Source organism: Chanodichthys erythropterus, chromosome 3 (assembly GCF_024489055.1).
Source record: "Chanodichthys erythropterus isolate Z2021 chromosome 3, ASM2448905v1, whole genome shotgun sequence".
In the NCBI taxonomy this organism is placed as follows: domain Eukaryota; kingdom Metazoa; phylum Chordata; class Actinopteri; order Cypriniformes; family Xenocyprididae; genus Chanodichthys; species Chanodichthys erythropterus.
In genome coordinates, this window is record NC_090223.1 from 38,293,558 (window position 1) to 38,318,284 (window position 24,727).

At 40.7% G+C, this 24,727-nt stretch overlaps 2 gene segments (V, D, J or C); both read right to left on the reverse strand.

Moving 5' to 3' along the window:
- Positions 1 to 20,064: 20,064 nt before the first annotated feature.
- On the reverse strand, positions 20,065 to 20,521 carry LOC137004562 (immunoglobulin heavy variable 3-21-like). The segment is given in 2 exon segments: positions 20,065 to 20,375; positions 20,464 to 20,521. Coding segments are annotated over 2 exon segments (369 nt in total).
- Positions 20,522 to 21,617: 1,096 nt separating this feature from the next.
- Positions 21,618 to 22,231, reverse strand: LOC137004568 (immunoglobulin heavy variable 3-30-3-like). The segment is given in 2 exon segments: positions 21,618 to 22,027; positions 22,189 to 22,231. Coding segments are annotated over 2 exon segments (453 nt in total).
- Positions 22,232 to 24,727: the final 2,496 nt, after the last annotated feature.

A 24,727-nucleotide genomic window follows, 5' to 3' on the forward strand; every position in this document is an offset into this window, starting at 1 on the left:
TTACGTCAGCTAGAGGGTGCATGACTTTAAAACGTAAATATAGGTTGTAACAAGGTGCTTGAAAAAAGACCTATAGGGTCGTTGGAGGAGGACAGTCTAATCGGCCTTATCACTTATTCCACTTTATATCATCTTCCCCTTTATCAGCTCAACCATGTCCACCTCATGATGAGTTTTTGAACAGCTGTCTGTATTAGTGTTTCCACAGTGTCTCTCTTGCACAGTAATACACCGCAGTGTCTTCAGTCTTCAGCTGATTCATGTGCAGATAGAAATTAGAGCTGTCCTTAGATGCTGTGAACCTGCCCTGCACTGACTGAGCTGAGCTCTTATCAGAATCTGAATAATAATAAATAATCCATTCAAGTCCTTTTCCAGGTGCCTGACGGATCCAATACATGCTAGTGCCACTAACAGAAAATCCACTGCAGGCACAGGTCAGTTTGTGGGAACCACCTGGAGTCACAACTACTGACTGTTCAGACTGTGTGAGCACAACCTGAGAGTCAATACCTGTGGATAAACATGAAATGTACAAATAATCTGGATCATGTATTTATTTACACTAAGAAAATAGTTTATTTTGTCCTAATATACTTACAAGACACTGCGGCCAGCAACAGCAAGAGATATGAAGTGAACATGATTTATGTCAAGGCTGAACTGGTGATGAGTCCTCCACTCAACAGTGTAGTTGTTTAAATATGGAACGGACATCAGATCATTTGCATTGAAATCCTGTATTAGCAAAACTAGATCTTGAGGTCATTGAGGTTCATTTAAAGGACAATAGTTCCACATCTTAATACGGATATAATATTGTCCTTCTGCGACACAAATAAATGTGAGTATTTTTCAAAGAAGCCATGAGTACAACCTCCTCTGAGTTCCATTAAACAGATGTGACGTTGTGTTACATTCATGTGAAAGTGAATAAAGGACTGTAGCAAAGTTGTAGAGCTTCAGTGTGCTGTAGTTGAATGCATACAGGTAAACACAGATCAGCCCTTTTCCACCATTGGGTCATTGTTCTCACATTTAGTGGCACAAATAGTGGCTTAGACTACTAATTCTGTTGCTTTTATGTGAAAATAAATATGATGAACAAGACACCCAAAGTAGCCTGACACGGACTGGAACAATTGACAAATGAACAGTTCAACATTAACATTTACAACAGTACACATGAATAAGTCTGATTTTCAAAAGCCCTTCTTACATTCTATGAGAGCAAACATGAAGATAAAACCCAGTTTAGACACAATATCCATTGCCATGTTATGAAAAGAGGAACCTGATGCAGGAAAGTCAAGTTTTGTGTCTGTAGATGAATACAGTGGGGGCTTTTAAAAGAGACAAGAAGTTTGCATAGACTGCCCTCTAAAGGTACATTTAAAATTGTCTGTGTCCTTAATAACCTCTGTAACCATGTATGTGTTACGTGTAGGTGGTGCAGAGACGAGGCAGATACGGATTTCCACAATGAAGTAGTACACTTTAATAAACATAGGGCAAGAACACCAAACATACACGGTAACACAACAGAGAACGGACGAGGAGTGAAGGGAGTGAGTGCAATATATGGGGAGTGCTGACAATAGAGTCCAGGTGCAGGTGATGAGTGACGATGAGGAGCTGACGAGGGAAGTGAGTGCAGGTGTGGAGAACAGGAGGATCTTGGGAAATAGAGTCCAGGGGAACACGGGATCTGTAACAGTATGCCTTTCAATGTATTGTTTATTCTTATTTAATAGTTCAGGTAGCTAATTATGAATTGTCAAAAAAAAAAAAAAAAAGTGTTTCTTCTTCATGATTTCTGCACTGGCTGAAAACCTGTTCAAAAGATCTTTATTTAAATATATTCAAGAATGTGGATATAACATGTAACTTATCAGTTGTTAAAAATCACACATCAGAATGCCGTAAAACTCAGTTGCTTTTTATTTATTTTTCTTAATTTTTGTTTTTTATTCTAGCATGAATTCAACTTTTTTGTTCTTGAAAAGTATATATCCTTACATTTTTGGGAAAAGAAAAGATTATATGAGAGATTTCCTGATTTTGTTTATTTAGTTTACAAAAAAATAGGACAAGACAAACACGATCACTTTGCCTGCATGAATTCAATATTCTCATAATGCATTTGTAAAACGAATATTAAGCCGTTTCATTGTGACGTCACAACAAAACATTAGCATATTGCCCGCCGACTTTTTGCACATGCAGTAGTGGTGGAAAAACGGCTTTTGATTCTTTCAAGAGATTCGTTCATTTTCAGTTTGTTCATCAAAATGATTCGTTCAGATTCATTCACTGATTCATTCAGTGACAATTTCTTCATATTACATAAATATGCCAGCAGGTGGCCAAAAAAAGTGTCTTATGTGTTACTTCTTAATTTAACGAACGTATTTACTTGTTACAAAAAACTTTTTATTAAAATGTGTGCCAAGACCCAACTAATTAAAGTACCCTAGAACCCTTTTTCACAAGATGTAATATAAGGTGTCCCCTGAATGTATCTGTGAAGTTTCACCTCAAAATACCCCATAGATTTTTTTTCTAATTCATTTTTTTAATTGCCTATTTTGGGGCATAATTAAATATGCACCAATTCAGCGCCTTTAAATGCTCGCACTCCCCACGCCCAAGCTCACAACTCTATAATACACTGCATTAACAAATTCACACAGCTAATATAACCCTCAAAATGGATCTTTACAAAGTGTTCGTCATGCAGCCTATCGGATCATGTGAGTATGGTATTTATTTGGATGTTTACATTTGATTCTGAATGAGTTTGATAGTGCTCTGTGGCTAAAGCTAACATTACACACTGTTGGAGAGATTTATAAAGAATGTTATAAAGTTGTGTTTGTGAATTATACAGACTGCAAGTGTTTAATAATGAAAATAACAACATGGCTCTAGTCTCCATGAATACAGTAAGAAACGATGGTAACTTTAACCACATATAACAGTACATTAGCAACATGCTAACAAAACAATTAGAAAGACAATTTACAAATATCACAAAAAATATCATGATATCATGGATCATGTCAGTTATTATTGCTCCATCTGCCATTTTTCGCTATTGTCCTTGATTGCTTACCTGCACAACGTCTGATGATTCAGCTGTGCACAGATCCAGATGTTAATACTGGCTGCCCTTGTCTAATGCCTTGAACATGGGCTGGCATAGGCAAAAGTTGGGTGCGTACATATTAATGATCCCGACTGTTACATAACAGACTGTTACATGTAAAATCTCATCTCGGCTCCGACCGGTCTGCAAAAGACGAGCCCACTTGACAACTTTGTGGCCTGGCCGAAACTAAACAGGGATGACCACCTCCAGCTCTTGGGACATCAAAGGGCCCCTCCTGTAGACTGTGCCAGATCACATTCCACACACACACAGACACACAAAAAACACCCAAACATGCTTAGAGATTGTATGTACAGCTACTCTTAAAATGTGACTGTGCCAAAGTGTACCCATCATATTTTAAGTGCATGTATGCTTCCTAGTGTTTAGACGTAGTTTAAGTGACTGTATTTATGCTAGTGTTAGTTTAATGATGGAAATTTGCATGTAGACCATAACTTCTTCTACATGTTTTGTTTATATGTCAAGTTTAGATTCATTTTAAAGCTATCTCCACGTCTCATTCACTCAGATATGTCACATAGCTGACAAATGCATTTTTCTATGTGTTTAATGATACTGTGAAGGAAGTACTCCATCTCGAAATCTGATCTGATAGTTCAGCTTGGAGACAAGACAAAGAAAGAGCTTGCCCGCCAATTTTGCACCAATGTCATTGGCTATAGGTGTGTTGGCTCATCTGTCATAAAAGAGGAACACCAGGATTCTCCGGTGTGTTCTCCCGATGGCCCTGAATCGTCCATCGCCCACTCACGCACGTCTCTCCCGGACGTCACGGCGACATGCTTCCATCGCGCTCATCACGGGACCACCATCTCTCCGGCGAAACTAACTTTCACGTCCTCAGTTCAAACCCTCCCGCGGAAAAGGAAAAGAGCCAATGAACTGCAGCAGCACTGAACTGAAAAGCAAGCAAACTGACGCAAGTACCGTTTCTGAATCTTAGATAATGAAACTGATTTCTGTGCTGGCTTTCAAGGACTGTTAAGTTTTGCTATTTGCCTTCTCTCTTTCCTTCCTTTCCTGTCTCTATGTTCCCTTTTTGTATATATTTGTATATTCTGTATTTAGACATATAACCTCTGTAGTCGTAGTTTGCATATATTAAACACATTATTCATGCTTGATTGTTCTTTTTGCTAATTTCAACAAGAACCCGGTCACTTTAACGTTTCGATCTTATATCCTTGCTTTACGTTTGGATGCTAGAATAGGAAGTCTTTCTCGTGGCCAGAGAAAAGACCTTCCTTTTAATAACATTCTGAGGAGCTGCAGTTTGCGGGACAAAATAACAGTTTCTCTAAATAATTATTAAACCAGAACTAAGCATATATGTAATTGATTATAATTCGTTGTAGTTAATTCACAATATATGTTTAATTCCCCCTTGGGTCGGTATATGCATAATAATTCATAAAGCTTTATGATTTATTATATTCATATTCCACCCATAAATTGATTAATAACTGTACAAATCGCTACAACTATGCTGAGGTAAATTCAATTTTCAATTCTAGGGCACCTTTAAATAAATAAAATAAGTTTAAATGAGTGGTTTAGTAATAATAGTAAAAAAAAAGACTCACCTTTGATGTTGTTCTAGTCCTGTATGTCTTTCTTCTGAGAAACACAAAATGGATATTTTATATAATAATAAATTTTTTTGTTTTGTTTGTTTTTTTGTTTTTCTCATACAAAGAAAACAAGTTTAACCCTCTACCGCATAGTGTTGCCATATGGCAACATACTCTTTATGTTCATTTCCTTGCCACTGTCTCTTTAAGAGAACATTCTAGTTTTTTTTTATTGGTAAGAGAAGACCTTAATTTAGCCAATGATGTGCTTTGGTTAAGTCACATGACATGCATTTTTTTTCTGTGACGCGATATCTGACAGACTGCCATCTCTTGTCGGTAGTTGCTGAAAGCAAACTAAAACGTCAGTAACAAACAAGGACCTGCCCATGTCACATTCACAAAAAAAAATGTTAACATCATCACAGGTAAGGTATGATGACATATTCACCACTCAAAAAAAGTTATGAAATTATTCTTTGGTAAATCGAGAAAATGTCTGTGTTGCCATATGGCAACACTGTGCAATAATGGAATGGCATTATTATAATAGGTTAGCAAGCTAGCAAAGATCAGCTGCAGTCTGTTAAGCTATAACAATAAAAACATTAATGCTAGTGATATAATGTTGATTAGTCGTATGTTAAGGACTGCCATGGCATTTGTATTATGGATTAAATCAACATCAGAGATCTGCCATCACAGCCATGTATACTGGCCCAGACCAACCACTGTCCTACCATGGTGTCTCAAAAAGGCAGGTGCAAGTGGCTGTAAGTGTATTGTAAGTGTGAAGAGCACCAAATGTGATGTCTACATGTGTCTCACCTTTGGAAAAAAAAAAATGCTTTTTGAAGTTTCATACAGAAAAATTGTGAAATTTAAAGAATATAAAGCATTATTCAGCAAAAGAGAATGGAAAAACACAAGATGTTGGAAAATAAGTATAAGGTATTGTTTATAATTACTGCTAAAACTTATAATAGCACTAATTGATTCAATACAAACAACATTTCTGAGGAAAAATATGAACTATATACACTTACACTTATTTTAAGTTTTTCCACTATTGTTGCCATATGGCAACGTATCATAAAGTACCTTAAAATAATATTTTTTTCCAAATTTTTTTTTACAGCACTTTAAGTTAAACCATTCTAAGAAAAGAAAAAGAGTCAAATATTTTTTTTTATAGATTTATCATAATGCGTGCGGTAGAGGATATTCTTCTGTTCCTCGGAAGAAAGAAAGTCACACAGGTTTGGAATGATGTGAGGGTGAGTGAGTAAATGATGTGTCATATACATGAGTGATAATATAATGGTGGTTATATAATCACAAATAAGATTTTTTTTTTTTTTTGTAGAAACAGATATGTTGACTAATGTAGTTCATGTACAGTGCTTGTGCTGTTTTCTCATGTTGTGGTCGTCTGGCACAGTAATACACAGCTGTGTCCTCAGTCTGTAGATTTTTCCCATTAAGAGTCACTGTGTTGCTGGAGTCACTTTTGGAGATACTGAACTTGTTTGTCAGTGAGTCTTTTTTGTATATGTTTCCACCTCCCCATATGTGCACAATCCACTCCAGAGCTTTTCCTGCAGGATGTCGTATCCAGGCTGTCGCGTAGCTATCGTCAGTAACAGAATATCCAGACACCTCACACGTTAGAGTAAATGATTGTCCCAGCTGCAGAACTATAGAGTCTGGCTGAGTGAGGACAATATTACATTCCAAACCTGTCAAGAGAGAACAACAATACACAATTGATTAAATTATACATACAAATATCTGTTTTATATTACTTGCTGTTAAAGACACTCACAGGTCATTGCTGCCAAAGGCAGCAGTAAAGATGTAGAGTACATGATTTATGCTGATTTCAGCTCTCTCCTCTACTGGGAGATAAACAACACAAACGGTTCCCTTTAAAACACAACGAGGGGTGGAAAAACTGAGCAGTTTTGCATATAGGAAAAACGTCTTGGGTTACGAGTGTAACCCTTGTTCCCCGAGTAAGGGAACGAGACGCTACGTCAGTGACGTGATGGGAATCCTCTGCATTTTTGTGTTCGTGAAGCACTATTGTATCCAACCAATGAGAGAACGTGACGTCAGAGGCGGGCAACGTCGCGGACCGGAACCTATAAAGCATGCCCAGAAACAAATAATGCTAGCTTCTGTGATATGTCTGAAGTAAGCGCTCCAGGCATGCTGGAGGTACGGCAACGTGACGTAGCGTCTCGTTCCCTTACTCAGGGAACAAGGGTTACACTCGTAACCCAAGACGTTCCCTTTCGTGGGAACTATCGACGCTACGTCAGTGACGTGATGGGAACGCTGTCCCCACTACACCGTGCCTCCGAGTGCCTGGCTGCTATTTTGTAACACCAAAGCACCCGGAGTACTACTCACATTAAGATTATAAAATCTTATAAAATCTTAAATGGGACTCGGGGACCCATAACATACAAATAGTTGGTCTGATTTTCTCCACAGGGCAGCTCTGTGAACATAAGCGTCCAATGCCCTCATAGGACACAGCAGATTAAGTTTTTCCTGATCCGGATTAGTGAACGGAGGGGGATAAAAAGCCTCCAAAACGATAGGACCTGGGACCCTAGTGGGGACCTTAGGAATGTAGCCAGGCCTTGTATGTAGAAAGGCCTTAACCATGCCTGGTGCAAACTCTAAACATGATGGTGAAACCGAAAGCGCTTGAAGGTCACCTATCCTTTTCAAGGATGAGATGGCCAATAAAAACACAGTCTTCAATGTGAGCATTTTATCTGACACATTTTCCAAAGGTCCAAAGGGCGCCTCAGCCAACCCTTGTAACACAATGGCTAAGTCCCAGGTCAGAGATTTTGGGCGTACTGAAGGCCTCAGCCTCAGTGCGCCACGAAGGAAGCGAACAACTAAGGGGTCTCGACCTACCGAGACACCACCCATAGGAACATGATAGGCTGAAATAGCAGCCACATACACTTTTAATGTGGGGTGAGTTAAGCCTTCTGAAAGCTTTTCTTGAAGGAATTGAAGCACATAGCTGACAGATGAGTGGACCGGGTCCACCCTATGATGACTACACCATGTAGCGAAAACCTTCCACTTATACATATAAAGCTTCCTTGTAGATGGAGCTCTGGACAGAAGGATGGTCTCCACAACCTCGGTTGGAAGACCAGATTCTATGAGCTTTGCCCCCTCAGAGGCCAGGCCCACAGTTTCCACATTTCTGGATGGGGATGTAAAATCATGCCGCCCGCTTGGGACAGGAGATCCTGTCTGACTGGAAGCTCCAGAGGAGAGCCGTGAAGAAGCGATACTAGGTCCGCAAACCATATTCTTGTTGGCCAGAAAGGAGCCACCAATATCAGGTCTACCCCTTCCTGACGGACTTTGTCCAGAACTCCCGGGAGCAGAGAGACTGGGGGAAAAGCATACAAGACGTCGCCTCGGCCACGTCTGTATCATGGCATCCAACCCCAGAGGAGCTGGGTGCCTCAGAGAGTACCACAGAGGGCATTGAGTTGACTCCTCTGTGCAAAGAGATCGACTTCCGCTCGACCGAATGTTTTCCATATGAGCTCCACTACCTCTGAGTGAAGCTTCCATTCCCCCGGACTCGCGCTCTGCCTCGACAGAGCGTCCGCCCCCATATTCAAATACCCCGGAATATACGCCGCCTTTAGCAAGAGTAATTTCCCTTGGGTCCACAGGAGGATGTGACTGACCAGTTTGCATAGTGGACGAGACCGCAGTCCCCCTTGGTGATTTATGTAGGAGACCACCGTAGTGTTGTCTGTCTGAACCAACACATGGTGGCCCCTCAGGTCGGGGAGGAAGTGCTTCAGAGCCTGAAACACTGCCAGCATCTCCAGCCGATTTATGTGCCAGGAGAGCTGGTGTACCTCCCAGTGACCTTGAGCTGAGCGACCACTCATGATCGCTCCCCAGCCCGTGAGGGACGCATCTGTCATAAGCATTACGCGACGACATGAAGTTCCCAACACGGGTCCCTGGGACAGGAACCAAGGCTTTTTCCACATGACCAGAGCACGAAGGCACCGCCGCGTGACTTTGATCATGCGAAAAGGATTTCCCCTCGGAGAAAACCCCTTGGTCCTGAGCCACCACTGTAAGGGTCTCATGTGCAGAAGGCCAAAAGTAACAACGTTGGACGCAGCTTCCATCAGACCCAACAGTCTCTGAAACTGTTTTACAGTGAGTGACCGGCCTAACTTCACCCCATTCACGGCCCCGAGAATGGAAGTCACACGAGCGGGAGTCAATTGCGCCCGCATTGGAACAATGAAGTAGCGGCTGTAAAAGCCCGACATTTTGCTGGGAGAGGGAACCCGTTCTATAGCCCCTTTTTGCAAAAGCGTCGTAACCTCTTGTTCCATTACCAGAGACTGCTCTGGAGCTACCACTGTGTGAATCACTCCACTGAACCTGGGCGGACGAGAACCGAACTGAATTCTGTAACCCTGTTCTACCATGAGCAGCACCTATTTCTAAATATTCGGAAGAAGTTTCCATTCCCCCAAAAATTCTACTAAGGGAACCAGCCTCTCGAGAGTGGTCTGTGGTGTTTTTTGAGCACTTTTGAGCTCGTTTATCTGACGCGGCGCACCGGCAGATAAGCGAATCACGTGCTGGCCGACCCTCCTCGGAGGATCGACAGGGACTGCTGCGCCCTGTCGCACACTGGGTGGCAGGGTTGGCAGAACAGTCCCTTGAGGGCACCGATGGGGAACGATAGAAATTAATCATCGAACCCCTTCGGAGGGGGCTGCCCTCAGAAACCTTGGCCCATGAGCGTCAGGATTTGTTTTTGGAAGAAATAAAGTCCTCAGATCCGCCCTACCCCTGGAAGGCTTTAGCTGTGCAGCACGCTCCGGTCCCCAAGCTTTCCGCGGGGGAGCACGGGTGGCCACACTAGCCTTTTGCTGGGACCTGTGCCGCTTTCTGCTTTTTCGCCTCCTCGAACCTGTCGACGACAGTATTATATATAAGGATGTGTTTATCCTTCTCCTTAATATCAAAGAGGTTGAGCCACAGATGTCTCTCCGTGGCCACCAGGGCTGCCATAGAGCGGCCTACTGACTTGGCCGTCTCCTTGGTGGCACGGAGAGCTAAATCTGTGGCCTTCCTCAACTCCTGAATGGTTTCGAAGGTTACCTCCCCACTTTCGTCAATCTCCCCCAGCAGATCAGCTTGGTATGCCTGCAGTATTGACATAGTGTGCAGACATGCCGCAGCCTGACCCGCTGCCGAATAAGCCTTGCCCACCAGATTCGATGTTTGCTTTAAAGGTCTGGTGGGCAACGTCGGGGATTTCAGGGACGATGCAGACTCGGGCGAGAGATAGCTCGCAAGCGTCTCTTCAACCCGAGGCATCGCCCCATAACCGTGTTGCTTCAGCCCAGGAATATTGCTGTACATTGATGTCTGTGGGCTGAAGACACGGTACTGCACAGGTCTATTCCACGACCTCGACACCTCGGTAGTCACCTCGGTAGTCCCCCCCAAGAACGGCAGTCCCCGACGCTGGGGTAGTGACCTAGCTGGGAGGAAGCGTTCATCCAACTTGCTTTTAACTTTAGGAACGCTTTCCTCCGCGGGCCAGCTTATATTTAGTTTCTCTACTGCCCGGGTCACTACCTCCATAAGCTCCTCATGGGCTGGAGATGAGGATGACGGTCCCTCATCACCACCCTCGACACCTTCAACATCAACCTCCTCGAAGGAAGATATATTCAGTGCCGGTGCCTCCCTTTGAGGGGAAGAAACCGCAGCGCGTGCTTCCACCACCAAAGGAGAGACACTAGATCTAGCAGGTAAGGGGAGCGATAAGGCAAAGCCCGTCTCTCCCCCCTCTGCTAGATCCATTTGTGAACCCCACGAGTGCAGCCTTCACTGTGCCTCGGCAGCAGCGGGACCAGACCCGCGGGGAACACTCGCCGCGGCGCCCTCCTCAAAGAGCGCCCGGCGTGAGCGCAGCGCCCTGAGAGTGAGCCGCTCACAGTGCACACAGACAGCCCCCTCAAGAGCTGCCTGTGCGTGCTCAACTCCCAGGCATTTCACACACATCTCGTGTGTATCTCCCTCCACGATGAATCGTGGGCAAGGAGGTGCACACTTAGTGAAACGCTGGCTTTTCTCTGTCGTTTTCTTTATATATATATATATATATATATATATATATATATATATATATATGTCTTTTATGTGTCTTATTTCTCTTGTTAGAAACTCTTGTCCTCAGACAAAGAGATCACTTTCTGGCGAGATGGTAGACAGACAACAGTAAATAAGACAGACAAATAGCGCTTACTGAAGACAACAGAAGCTAGCGTTCTTTGTTTCTGGGCATGCTTTATAGGTTCCGGTCCGCGACGTCACCCGCCTCTGACGTCACGTTCTCTCATTGGTTGGATACAATAGTGCTTCACGAACACAAAAATGCAGAGGATTCCCATCACGTCACTGACGTAGCGTCGATAGTTCCCACGAAAGGGAACACTTGTCATTTACAATACTGAGCAAAATTTGTTGACACCCTGATTACTTTTCAGCAAGACATCAAAAATATAAATAAAATAATGTATTTTTATTTAATTAAAATTGGTAAAAAAAAAAAGAAAAAAAAGTGGGCTGCTTCTCTGGCTGCTTTAGCTGTGTTTCTAAAACACGCTTGTTATAGCAAAAAATGCAAAAGAAAGACTGATCAGAAGAATTTGGTTGTTTAGTGATCGTGATTCACTGGTTCTCTCCTGTGACTAAACTCTGAGTGCATTAACTGTTAGTTTTGCATTAATTAATGGTTAGTTTTTTACAGCTTTTATTATTTAATTCATGAATCAGTGTATGAACCTCAACAATGGTGACAATAAACAAAAATCTTTTTTGTGATTTAGTAGCTTGTTTTGTGATGCTCAGAACTGATCTGTTTATCTGAAAATGTTGCCACCATTGTTGAGGTTCATATGCAAAATCTTGATGTCTGTGTGAGTCTACATGATGCTGTTTGAATAATTTCTGCACAATGATAAAAACTTTCAAAAAATCGAAGCATGAGCAGGATTTTATGCATTATCATTGGACTACAACAAGATGAAAGAAATACAACATTCTGTGAATAAAGCAATTTTATGATGATTAAATCATCAACAATGAGTAACCAAATCATCAGATTTGATCATATTTTTTTCCTCACAATATTTTTTTGTAATAAATGTGCTTTAGAAACACACTGTTACAGCAACTGGACAAAAATTAAAAGTTAAAATGTCAAGGGTCAGGAGCCCAACTAAAGCAAGCGCTTACCTCCGTAACAGTGATATTTATAAATGTTGATAAAACACCTCAGTAAGAAGATTTGTATGAAAGAAATAAAGTCAGAGTGGTTTGTAATAAGTGAAGATGCTGAGATCTAGAGAGCTCTGTTAGTGTTTAATGTTCTGTTTCTGTTATCTGAGTTTTTTGAGGTTACCATTGTGCTGAAGAGTAAAGCCTGTGCTTCAGTCAGTGATGATCCAGAAACACTAGGACCTGCAACATTAGTAGGAACCTTGGGCATATAATCCGGTCTCGGATGAAGAAAAGCTTAAACCATGCCTGGAGCAAATTCCAGACATGATGGAGAAACTGAAAGAGCCTGTAAGTCTCCAATTCTCTTAAGAGACGAAATGGCCAGCAAAAAGATGGTTTCGAGACCGAGGAACTTTTCAGGAACCTCTTCCAAGGGTCAAAAGGATCCAGGGTCAGACCCTCTAGCACTTATGGCTAGATCCCAAGCTGGCTTTCTAGTGCACTGAGCAGGCCTCAGCCTCAGTGTACCACGGAGAAATCAAGTGACCAAGGGATTCTTCCCCACAGAACCACCTCAATGGAGACACCTGAATCTATGAGGTGAGCCCCCTGAGGGGCCACGCCCACAGCTTCCAAAACTCCGGATGAGGGTGCAAAATCGTGCCTCCTGCCTGTGACAGGAGGTCTTGTCTGACTGGAATCTCCATAGGGGGACCACTAGAAGACACTAGGTCCAATAAACAAATTCTGGTGTGCCAGAATGGGGCTATGAGCAACAGCCGAACCCCATCCCTGCGAACCTTCTCCAGAACTCCTGGGAGCAGAGCGATAGGGGGAAATGTATACAGACGCCGCCTCGGCCACGTCTGTACCATAGGGAGAACCATAACTGACAATGAGTCGTCTCCCGAGATGCAAATAGGTCTACTTCTGCACGACCAAAGTTTTGCCAAAGGAGCTCCATTACCTCGGGGTGGAGTCTCCATTCCCCAGGCCTTGGCCCCTGCCTCGACAGTATGTCTGCTCCCTGATTCTGGGACCCAGGAAGGGCCCACAGGAGGATCCGATGGGCCAACTTGCATAGGTGACGTGAACTCAGACCCCCCTGATGGTTGATATAGGAGACCATCGATGTGTTGTCTGTACGGACCAACACGTGATGGCCCCTCATGGTCTGGGAGGAAGTGATTGAGAGCTCAAAATACTGCCATCATTTCCAGCCGATTTATGTGCCAGGAAAGTAGATGGTCCTCCCACAGACCCCGAGCTGAGCGACCACTCATGACTGCTCCTCAACCCGTGAGGGAAGCGTCCATCGTTAGCATTACATGATGACAAGGAGCTGCCAACATGGGCCCTTGGGACAGGAACCAAGGCTTTTTCCACATGACTAAGGCCCGAAGGCATCGCGGCGTGACCTTGATAATTCGAAAAGTGCTGGCTCTGTGGTCATCTGGCACAGTAATACACAGCTCTGTCCTCAGTCTATAGATTTTCTCCATTAAAAATTTACTTTCTGTCTTTCTGTTCTTTCTGTACGAACTTCGTTAATCTTTGGAATGCAAATTTAGATATTTTTGATGAAATCCAAGATTTTTCTTTTATCCTCACAATACAGTACACAATACAGCACAACAATAGTCACCATCCCGTTCAGGAAAGCATGGTTACAGTCATAACCCAAGACTCAAGATTTTTTAACCTAAAAATTCATAAATGAGTATGAATGTTCTAATTGGCATTTTTTCATTAATAAAGACATGTACATATGAAATTATTTTTCCACATTATTGTGTTTTAAACTAACACATAATACAATTTTACTGCAATTGTTCAGATAATATTTGTGATTTGTGAGAAAATTAATTAATGTAAAAAAAAAGAAAAAAATAAATTGTTACATTTTAAAGCTCCAGTGAATTTTATATAATTATATATATATACAGACAGACAAATGTCTGTTTTTTTGCATTCAGATTTTGTGCAGTACTGTAGTTGTATTTGTCACTGTGACTCTCTTGCACAATAATATACAGCAGAGTCTTCATTCTTCATATTATTCATCTGCAGATACATCTGTTTCTTGCTGTTGTCTCTGGAGATGGTGAACCGTCCCTGAACAGACTGAGAGTAGTATATATCACTACTGCCAGGTGAGATGTATGCCAGCCACTCCAGACCTCCTCCTGCTGCCTGTCTGATCCAAGCCAAGTATTGGTCACTGCTAAATCCAGAGGCTGTACAGGTAAGTCTGTGAGATCCTCCAGGTTTAATGACCGCTGACTCAGACTCAGTCAGTGTCTGACACCAACAGACTGAAAAATGAACAGTTCAACATTAACATTTACAACAGTACACATGAATAAGTCTGATTGTCAACAGGTTTTCAAAAGCCCTTCTTACATTCTGTGAGAGCAAACATGAAGATAAAACCCAGTTTAGACACAATATCCATTGCCATGTTATGAAAAGAGGAACCTGATGCAGGAAAGTCAAGTTTTGTGTCTGTAGATGAATAGAGTGGGGGCTTTTAAAAGAGACAAGAAGTAGGTTTGCATAGACTGCCCTCTAAAGGCACATTTACATTTTCTGTGCCCTTAACCTCTGAAACCATCTTATTGCTTCGTCTTTTCTAGCTCATGATAATTGATGAAAAATGAAGTGCACTAATAATTGGAGTAACATGTTTTAGGTGTTTAGAGATGAGATGGATGAATATTTTTTTTCACATGCTTTAATGCTAATGTTGATGAGTGAAAGTCAGTTTTTTTTTTTTAATTACCTGATTTTTTTTTTTTTTTTTTGATAAAGTAAGGCATGAACAGTGAATATCTCCAGAGAACATAAGTTTATGTACTGCACCTCTTGTGTTACAGTGTTTTTCAGACAGTGTCCTCAGCCTGCAGGTTTGTCATATGCAGATACACCTGCATTTTACTGTTGTCTCTGGTTATAGTGAAGTGTCCGCCAACAGTTTTAGAGTAATATTTGATACCGCCGCTTGGAGCAGAAATATATGAGATCCACTCGAGCCCTTTGCCTTCAGCCTGTCTTATCCATGAAATTTCTGCAATGCCAATGCTTAATCCTGAAAAAGTACAGGTCAGTTTATGTTCGTTCCCAGGTTTGAGAACGACTGACTCAGACTCAGTCAGCGTCTGACCTTTGCACACTGTTAAAATAAAAAAAGAGAGACTGAAGTGTTTAAAAATAAAGTTGATTAAAAAAAAAAAAAGTTGATTAAAGGTGCTATAGAGGATGTTTTCGACAACTGAGAAACCAAAGACTGTTAGTGAGTTTTTGAAATGAGCGCATGCGTAAGAACAACCCCCCTCCTTCACAGCTCATTTCAAGGGAACGCCTCCCAAAACTCTTGCACGAGTATTGGAACAAGAGTGTTTGTTTACCACCGGCATTCACTGTGTCGTGTTAGTGGATTCATTATGTCAGACTCACCGCAGGTAACTCATAATCTGCAGTTGTTACTCCTGACAAAAACATTGCATGCGGCGCCTGTGTATGGAATTACGTTTCTGCCACAATTCCACGTGCGCAAGATCATATTTTGTGCGCGCAAAAGGGCATTTTGCACGCACGTGAACTGAGTTTTGCGGAGAAATGTTCGTCTCGCAAATAAAAAAGTATTTTGAGCGAACGAAAATCAATTTTACATTTAAAAGAAGTTTATTTGGATGTGCACAGATATTCTCTTTTGCGTGTGAAACGTCTCGCTTGCTCTCCTGATACCCACACTGAGTGCTCTCAATCACCGATGGCTCACGTGCTCAATACAACAGAGCGCTACAATGTGCCACAATCCAGCCAATCAGAGATGAGGCTGTTAAATTCTGATTGGCTGGCTTGACAACCAATCACAAAACTCCCTGCTTTACTGACAGCGGAAGAGGAAAAATACATGGTGGAAGAGGCTTTTGTTTAATGGCTTGAACACCACCAAAGTCCCTTTAGGACTATATAAAGTCTTTGATACTATTTATTTTCAAATTCAAATGTCTAACACTCGAAATAAATTATTATTTTTATTTATTTTTTTATTTTTTTATGAAAATCATATTGTATTATTACGTAATGACATGTCCCAGTGTTTCCTGCACCTCAGTTAACTGGTAAGTAACTTCTTACTGAACTGCAGTTTATGTAATTAGATGGACAGACTTTTGCCCTTTTAAATAGTTAAGAGTGTAAGCAAGGTATAAAACTTGCCTCTGGATATTTTTAAAATAAAACATATGAAATAAATGCAGAAATGCAATGTAATAACAGTAAAGTAATTATCAAAATACTTCATGCTATTTAGGAATGCCCTTTTGCACGCTCAAAATATGATCTTGCGCACGCCGAATTGTGGCAGAAACATAATTCCATACTCTGTGAAGTGTGGAAAGTTACTGGAGCGCGCACGTCTCTCACAAGGAACGTAATGGTAGTGATTGTGAGGACCATTCTGAGGACCATTTTTGCACAAGTGTTTGTTAAAAATCTCAGTGACAAAACACTGAAATTTGCATAGCCCATCCTCCAGCAGATTTTATATCAATAAAAGGAAGGTCAGACCAAAAGAAAAAAAAAAATCTATATCTAGATTCATCTTGCATATTGTAAATAATATTATTTGCCATTGCAGTGTACTAATTCACCTGAAAGTTGTTTATACAGGAGTATTCAAATGTTTTAAACAACATTTCTAAACAAGTAATGTGTTGAAATGTGGGGAAATTTGCAATAATTGCTTCAGTGATATTAATAGTTTTCAGTTTTCAGTGCATTAATAGTTTTTGTTCAGCCCTGCAGTCTGTTGTGTAACTGTGAGTGTCTTGCACAGTAATAAACAGCTGTGTCTTCAGTCTTCAGGCTTTTCACCTCTAAATACAGCATGTTTTTGCTGGTGTCTTTTGTGATGGAGAACTGGCCCTGTAGAGACTGAGCATAATATATAGTTGAGCCATATATACTCCCAATCCACTCCAGTCCTCTCCCTGGTTTCTGACGGATCCAGCCCATCCAGTAGCTGCTCATTGAGAATCCAGACGCACTGCAGGACAGAGTTACTGATTCTCCTGGTCTTTTCACCACAGAATCTGAGGAGGTCAAAGACTGACCACTAACAGCTGAAAAACAGAGAAAAAATTATGTTAGATGAATTAGAAAAAAATGAAATGACAACAATAATCTGGAGTGAAATTATTCTCACTTGAAATAATCATCAGGAGAACTCCATAAAGTAACATTTCCATTATCACCATAAAACTGTCAAATGAAGAGAATAAGAAGATATTTATCTACACTGCAGCAGAACATAAACACTGACTGAGGATTGAGTTTATAACACAGTCCTGTGAGTGTCTGAGTGACTCTGATCCTCCCTACTGAATCATTTGCATATATAGAGGTTCGCAGGTGTAAGGATTTTTAATCTAGTTGTGTTTTTATTTGAATATTTGTTTAGTAGGCCTGTTCACTTACTCTTCATTCATTCATTATTGACCCGATGTCACACCGATTCTCAAAACAGCAGGTCACAGATCTCTCGAACACAAAATCACCAGTCTGATCATAGTCAGAGGATGCAGGGGGAACTAATATCTTTGGCTGCAACTGCTTGCTCACAACAAAGTCACATTCATACAGTCTGCTAAGTCACTGATAGACAGAAATCAAAGGGTCTCAGATGAAGTGTCTGCTGCTCCTTTCATTTATGAGCCTTCAGTTTGACTTATTCTGAATTTTCCTACTGTCCATACAGACATATTATGCTCATTAAAAAAACAGGTAATTCTGAGGACCATTTTTTTTGTCTCTTTGACCATTGTTTGTCTCTTTAAGAAAAAACCCAATAGGAAAATCCTGAGTGAAATCTTGAAAATGCTTATTCACTTTAAAAGACTAGCTACACACTGTTCAGTTGAATTCAGTTTATTTGGCCATTTATTTGTACATTTATTTAAACGAAAATTATCCTGTTTATGGGCACCTTTATACACAATGATTTTGAAAGTTTATGAGGAAATGTTACAGAAAATGTAACATTTAAAACAATGAATATTTTGAATCTTGAAGATGTTTGCAGTAAATTTGCTTCAGTGATCTCATGCATGAATAGTTTTTGTTCAGTCCTGCAGTCTTTTGTGTAATGTGAGCTTCTTGCACAGTAATAAACAGCTGTGTCTTCAGTCTTCAGGCTTTTCACCTCTAAATACAGCATGTTTTTGCTGGTGTCTTTTGTGATGGAGAACTGGCCTTGTAGAGACTGAGCAATATATACACTTGAGCCATATATAAACTCGATCCACTCCAGTCCTCTCCCTGGTTTCTGACGGATCCAGTGCATCCAGTTGCTGCTCATTGAGAATCCAGACGCACTGCAGGACAGAGTGACTGATTCTCCTGGTCTTTTCACCACAGAACTGTAACTGATATGATGATGCAGAAGAGTTACACAGGAACTTAACAATTTAACCACTTTTTTTTTCATGTGATTCAAATCACTTTTTTTCAAGTGATTTAAAGTATCTCAATTTCTTGGTTCAGTTTTGATAGTTTTTGTCATAAGTTACATGCTCTGAAAGTCTGTCCATATTGTCTATATAGATTGTGTCTATAGTCAGTTAGAAATAGATTTCCAAGAGATTAGACATGACCAGAGAGGAAAACAACTACTTAATAGTTATTTATATAGTTGTAAGACGAGAGTCTAGAACATTTTGTATGTTTCCCTCATCTGTCACACCTTATTCAACTCATGAGCTCATTAGTAGAGACTGCAAGACCTGAAACGGGTGTATCAGATATAGGGAATGTGCAGGGCCGTTGGTAGGCAACTCCAGGACAGGTTTGAGAACCACTAGTCTAGAGGTTCAACATTTGATTAGAAAGGGTACAAAGGTTCAAACATCAACCCTACATACTTTATTGTTTAATAGCAAAATTGATATGACCTTCTATTTCCTTTGTATGAAGCATGTTTGACATTTTGTCCCACAGGATGTGAGTAGATGATGACAGAATTCGCTGTTTAAAGCAAATGATCGGAGTGACTTGACTGGATTTAGACAGTTTTAACCAATACTTTGAAAATGAACATTTAGCATAATTAGTGACCCACATGCTATAAATTTTGCTGTCCATCATTGCTCTCAAATAATATATAATATTTAAGTGTCTAATATTCAGCATCTATAAAAACAATAGGGAATTGTCAGGTTCATGTTCTGTTTTGGTTTAGTTTTGCTCCTAGTTCCTGTGTTTATTTCCTGTCTTCCTTAGTAGTCGTCCTTAGTCACTTTTGCATATTGTGCATGTTGTATAAAAAACATTTGAAACTTAGCAAACTGGCAGCTCCAGGAGTAATGAAAATGTTTATCTTGAACTCTGTCATGGAAACTAGCATGTATAAACCTTAATTAAACAGTTTATTAATCCATTAATAAAAGGTATTTATACCTGTATATGATATTACACTGCAGCCACATTGGACCAGTGGTTTGGACAATGGATGGATGATTCAGCTGCGGTGCACCATCTTTTGGTGAGATGCGGTGGTTCATTTGGCACGACCCTCACAGTGGTATTCTCTAGCCGTTGAGTGTCCATTGGTTGACACTTGTTATTGGGGTGCATTATCGGATTGATTGAGTTCACTCAATTATGTCTATGGTTTTGAACACCATACAAATGGCTGTCATTTCAAATATTCCCCTATTTATGTGTGCCTGTTAATTACCTCTTGTGTCCATTCTTATGCCTATTAGTATGTCTTTGGTTAGTGGTTGTTTCTCTCCTGCATTTTATATTCCCCTGTTATCCTGAGTGTTTGTTATTTTGATTCATTGTTAATTAAAGTTGACTGCTGCATCTAGATCCTGCCTCAACTCTCTTTGATGCAACCACACCGTGACAGGAGCGTAGAATGATAACATTTTATATAGAGCTGTTTATATGGTTGTTTTCAGATTTTGTGCAGTACTGTAGTTGTATTTGTCACTGTGGCTCTCTTGCACAATAATATACAGCAGTGTCTTCATTCTTCATATTATTCATCTGCAGATACATCTGTTTCTTGCTGTTGTCTCTGGAGATGGTGAACCGTCCCTGAACAGACTGAGAGTAGTATATATAACTACTGCTAGATGAGATGTATGCCAGCCACTCCAGACCTCCTCCTGCTGCCTGTCTGATCCAAGACAAGCTCTGGTCACTGCTAAATCCAGAGGCTGTACAGGTAAGTCTGTGAGATCCTCCAGGTTTAATGACCGCTGACTCAGACTCAGTCAGTGTCTGACACCAACAGACTGAAAAATGAACAGTTCAACATTAACATTTACAACAGTACACATGAATAAGTCTGATTGTCAACAGGTTTTCAAAAGCCCTTCTTACATTCTGTGAGAGCAAACATGAAGATAAATCCCAGTTTAGACACAATATCCATTGCCATGTTATGAAAAGAGGAACCTGATGCAGGAAAGTCACAAACAAGTTTTGTGTCTGTAGATGAATAGAGTGGGGGCTTTTAAAAGAGACAAGAAGTAGGTTTGCATAGACTGCCCTCTAAAGGTACATTTACATTTTCTTTGTCCTTATCAGGGTGCGAACTACGGGGGGAGCTCAGCTCCCCTTAGCCTAATAAGACATGGGCTCCCCTGAAAATGTGATTTGTGAAATTTTTGGGGGTCTCAAAAAATATTGACAATGTGTTATTTTGACGTGCAATTTCAGTTTTGTGTAATGTGATCATTGTGGATTATTATGTGTAAAATTACAAAAATATCATTCATTCATGCATGACGGCGATTTAAACCTAATTCACTTCAATAAAGATAATTATACATGCTATTCTTGTCATGAGCATCAAGGTGTGGGGGCGCTGCGGTGCAAATTCCACTGTTATGTTAACTCGAACAGCAAAGGAAGCTGACCCCAGGCTGTTAACTCGAACAGCTGACCCTCATTTCTTACTGTATTCACGGAGACAAGAGCCGTCGCTATTTTCATTATTAAACACTTGCAGTCTGTATAATTCATAAACACAACTTCATTCTTTATAAATCTCTCCAACAGTGTGTAATGTTAGCTTTAGCTCCGTTAGCTGCAGCCTAGCTACTATGAAACTCATTCAGAATCAAATGTAAACATCCAAATAAATACCATACTTATATGATCTGATATGCTGCATTTTGAGGTACGCGCAAGCACATGAATAAATATGTATATTTATATATATATATATATAAGAATATATATATTCTTTCTTTCTTTCTTTCTTTCTTTTTAAAATAAGCTCAGTAGTGAAGCATGTATTAGAGGTAATGAAGTTTAAAGGTTATTAGAAAAAGAATCCAGTCCATTATTAATATCAAAGAATGTATAGACCGAACAGATCAACTTTTTATACTAAGACATACTTTGGGAAACAGACTAGTCAGTATAGCTTTACTGAGTTGAGCAAATATGATTTAAAATAAGGAATCATTGTAATATCAACAGGTTTTTGTATTTAATGTATGTTCATTCAAAACACTGACTGGCCTATGTCACTTCAAGAGGCTCTTCCCCTTTTTCAGCTTGTGTAAATAAACTATGTCCACTACATTTCTCATGATGAGTTTTTGAACAGCTGTCTTTATTAGTGTTTCCAGTGTCTCTCTTGCACAGTAATACACTGCAGTGTCTTCAGTCTTCAGCTGATTCATGTGCAGATAGAAATTAGAGCTGTCCTTAGATGCTGTGAACCTGCCCTGCACTGACTGAGCTGAGCCTTTGTCAGAGTCTGTATAATAGTGCAAGATCCATTCAAGTCCTTTTCCAGGTGCCTGACGGATCCAGTGCATCCTATAGCTACTAAGAGTGAATCCACTGCAGGCACAGGTCAGTTTGCGGGAACCACCTGGAGTCACAACTACTGACTGTTCAGACTGTGTGAGCACAACCTGAGAGTCAATACCTGCAAAGAGAGAGAGAGAGAGAGAGGGGGGTGCGGGGGGGACTTTACAAACAATCAAAATAGTGATAAAATGGGAATGGGTTTTACAGTTTAACACCCTAAAACTGCCTAAATAAAACCCCCTTAACTCCTTCAGAATTGTAAAATATGAAAACACTCACTGTGTGCAGTTGCCAACAGCAGAAAGAGTTTTAGGGAGAACATTGTTTCTCCTCTTCAGATTGAACACTCATTTGCTAGTTGTTTAAATAGGAAATATGGCAGTTGGGTTTGCATTGATATATTTACTCATGCATGTGGAGTAACAGAGTAGGTGTGTTCAAACAAAACTGGTTCATCACAATCACCAGTTACTAATTTAATGAGAAAGGGTGCCCCCTTCTGAATTATTTTATATTTTATTACTTGCCATTTAGCAGATGATTTTATTGTAAAGACACTTAAAGATAACTGATTTACAAAGGCTAAAACATCACCTGACCTATTCAGTATTCAAAACATTTATTTATTTGACATACAAAATTTGGTATTTTGTCATATGATATTATATACTGCAAAAATTAACTCAGAAAAGTCTAATATTATGTCAACAAATAAACCTTTTTATTGAAAATGTCTTCATTAAGAGAGGTTTTTGTGAAGGTCCTGTGGCAGTTTGTGGCACAGTGTATTGCGAGCACAATAATACACAGCTGTGTCTTCAGTGTTGAAGTTTTGTCCTGTTAAAATGACTGCGTTGCTGGAGGATTCAGATGAGAAACTGATCTTATTTTTCAGTGAATCTATGACACCATTGCGGAAGTGTGGAACCAGCCAGTCCATTCCATCGGTTTTCCACTTGAATGTCTGATCCAGTTTGTGTAGCCACCGCCTGAAGCTGAATATCCAGTGATCTTACAGGCGATGGTAAATGTTTCTCCTGGTTTTACTACCATGACAGGAGGCTGATTCAGCTCAATACAGAAAAGACCTACAATCATTAAAGCATTTTTAGTAATTCAAATTGAACTTGATTTATTAGTTTTTTGTGTTGAGCTGAAGATACTCACAGGGTGCAGTTGCCAAAACCAGCAGTATGGAAATGCAGTCCATGATTCTGGTTGTATTTTCACTGCACTGTGGCTCTGTAAAACACTAAGAGCCTTTATTATGTCTGTGTGCTCCTGTTTACATGAGAGAAGGGTGGAGATTTGCATTGATGTAAAAATCTATATAACAATACAGACTGACCCTTCATCTCCATTCCTCATCCAAATCATGTAATAGCTGTCATGTAATGCACAAAAGTCTACAAACCTGTTAAAACAGCTGTTTTTGTTTTTGTTTTGTTTTGTGATGTACAAAATGAAACAAAGATCAATCATATTACAAATTTTGCACCTTTAATGTAAAAGGTACAGCCTATGCAATGCCACCGAAAACCAACGTGACACATTTCATAAAATAAACAAATAAATAAATCGGAATAACTAAATTTATAAGTGTACACACACCTAAACTAATATTTAGTTAAAGCACCCTTTGATTTTATTACAGCAGACAGGGATAGGATATGATAGGATAGGACTTTATCAGCTTAAATATTTTTCTTCTCTTCTTTGCAAAAACATTCCAGATGTGTTAAATTGTGATCTCCTGTGCAAAGCGTCAACAGGTCCTCTCCAAAGATTTTCTATAGGATTCAGGTCTGGAAAACATTCACCTTTCTTTGCTGAAGCTATTCTTTAGTTGAACTAGATGTGTGTTTTCAATCACTGTCATGCAGAAAGGTGAAATTTCTTCTTTTTTTAGCCTTTTTTTTTTTAGCTATTCATGATTCACTCCAGCACCTTCACTAAAGCCCCAGTTCCCATTCAGTCGGTCACGTTCGACGTACGTCGGACAGACCGACGAATAGGAATCTCGCTAGAGAGGCCAATCTACTTCGAGTGTAACTAAACGAGCCAATGCACATTGGCATGCAATCATATGCATCAGCTGCTCGCCTCGCAGCGCGGGTATATAATGAGCAGCAGGTGCGTTGCATCTTCAGCTTTTCGCTTCGGAGCCGAACGGTGTTTGTTCCTGTTCTCTGCAAGCGAGTGTCTGCTAGAAGATGAGTCAAGCTTTTTGGTTGAACTTCTCTTTTTTTCCGAGTGCGGGCGAACAGCACAGCAGCGGGGTCGAAGTCCTCTCTTTTTCTGTTTCGTTTGCCGTTTTTGAGCAAATAGCTGTTTGACAGCGTCAGAAGGCTGTTCTCACGGCCGGTACGGTGCGCTTTTGAGCGCTGAAAAGCCGTTTTTACGGCTGGTAAGAGTGAGCGCCTTCAAAGAGAGAGAAAGCACATGACAGGCTGCACACAATCCCTGTCTGTGTTGCGGTGGCCGTTCCCCTGCGTGCTTCAGCACTTCTAAAAGAGTAAAGTCCCTGAAAGAGCTTACACAAGTAGATTCGCGTCTTTTTAAAGACGACATCCTACTTGTGTTTCTGGATGCGATCGTTCCTGTCCTCACTGACGGCCACGATCACCGTTTCGCATGTCTGGGCGCGTGCTGAAATGATGTTCGTGGGTGTTCATGTTTTCATATGAGAACATGATCACGTCGACACGCCGGTCGTGACTCTTCTTTCTCCGGGAAGCTTGAGTCCCCTCTGTTGTTGGCCAGCTGCCGCTTGTGTGTAAAAGCACAGCCGCGGCTCTGCCCGACACTCTGGGAGACC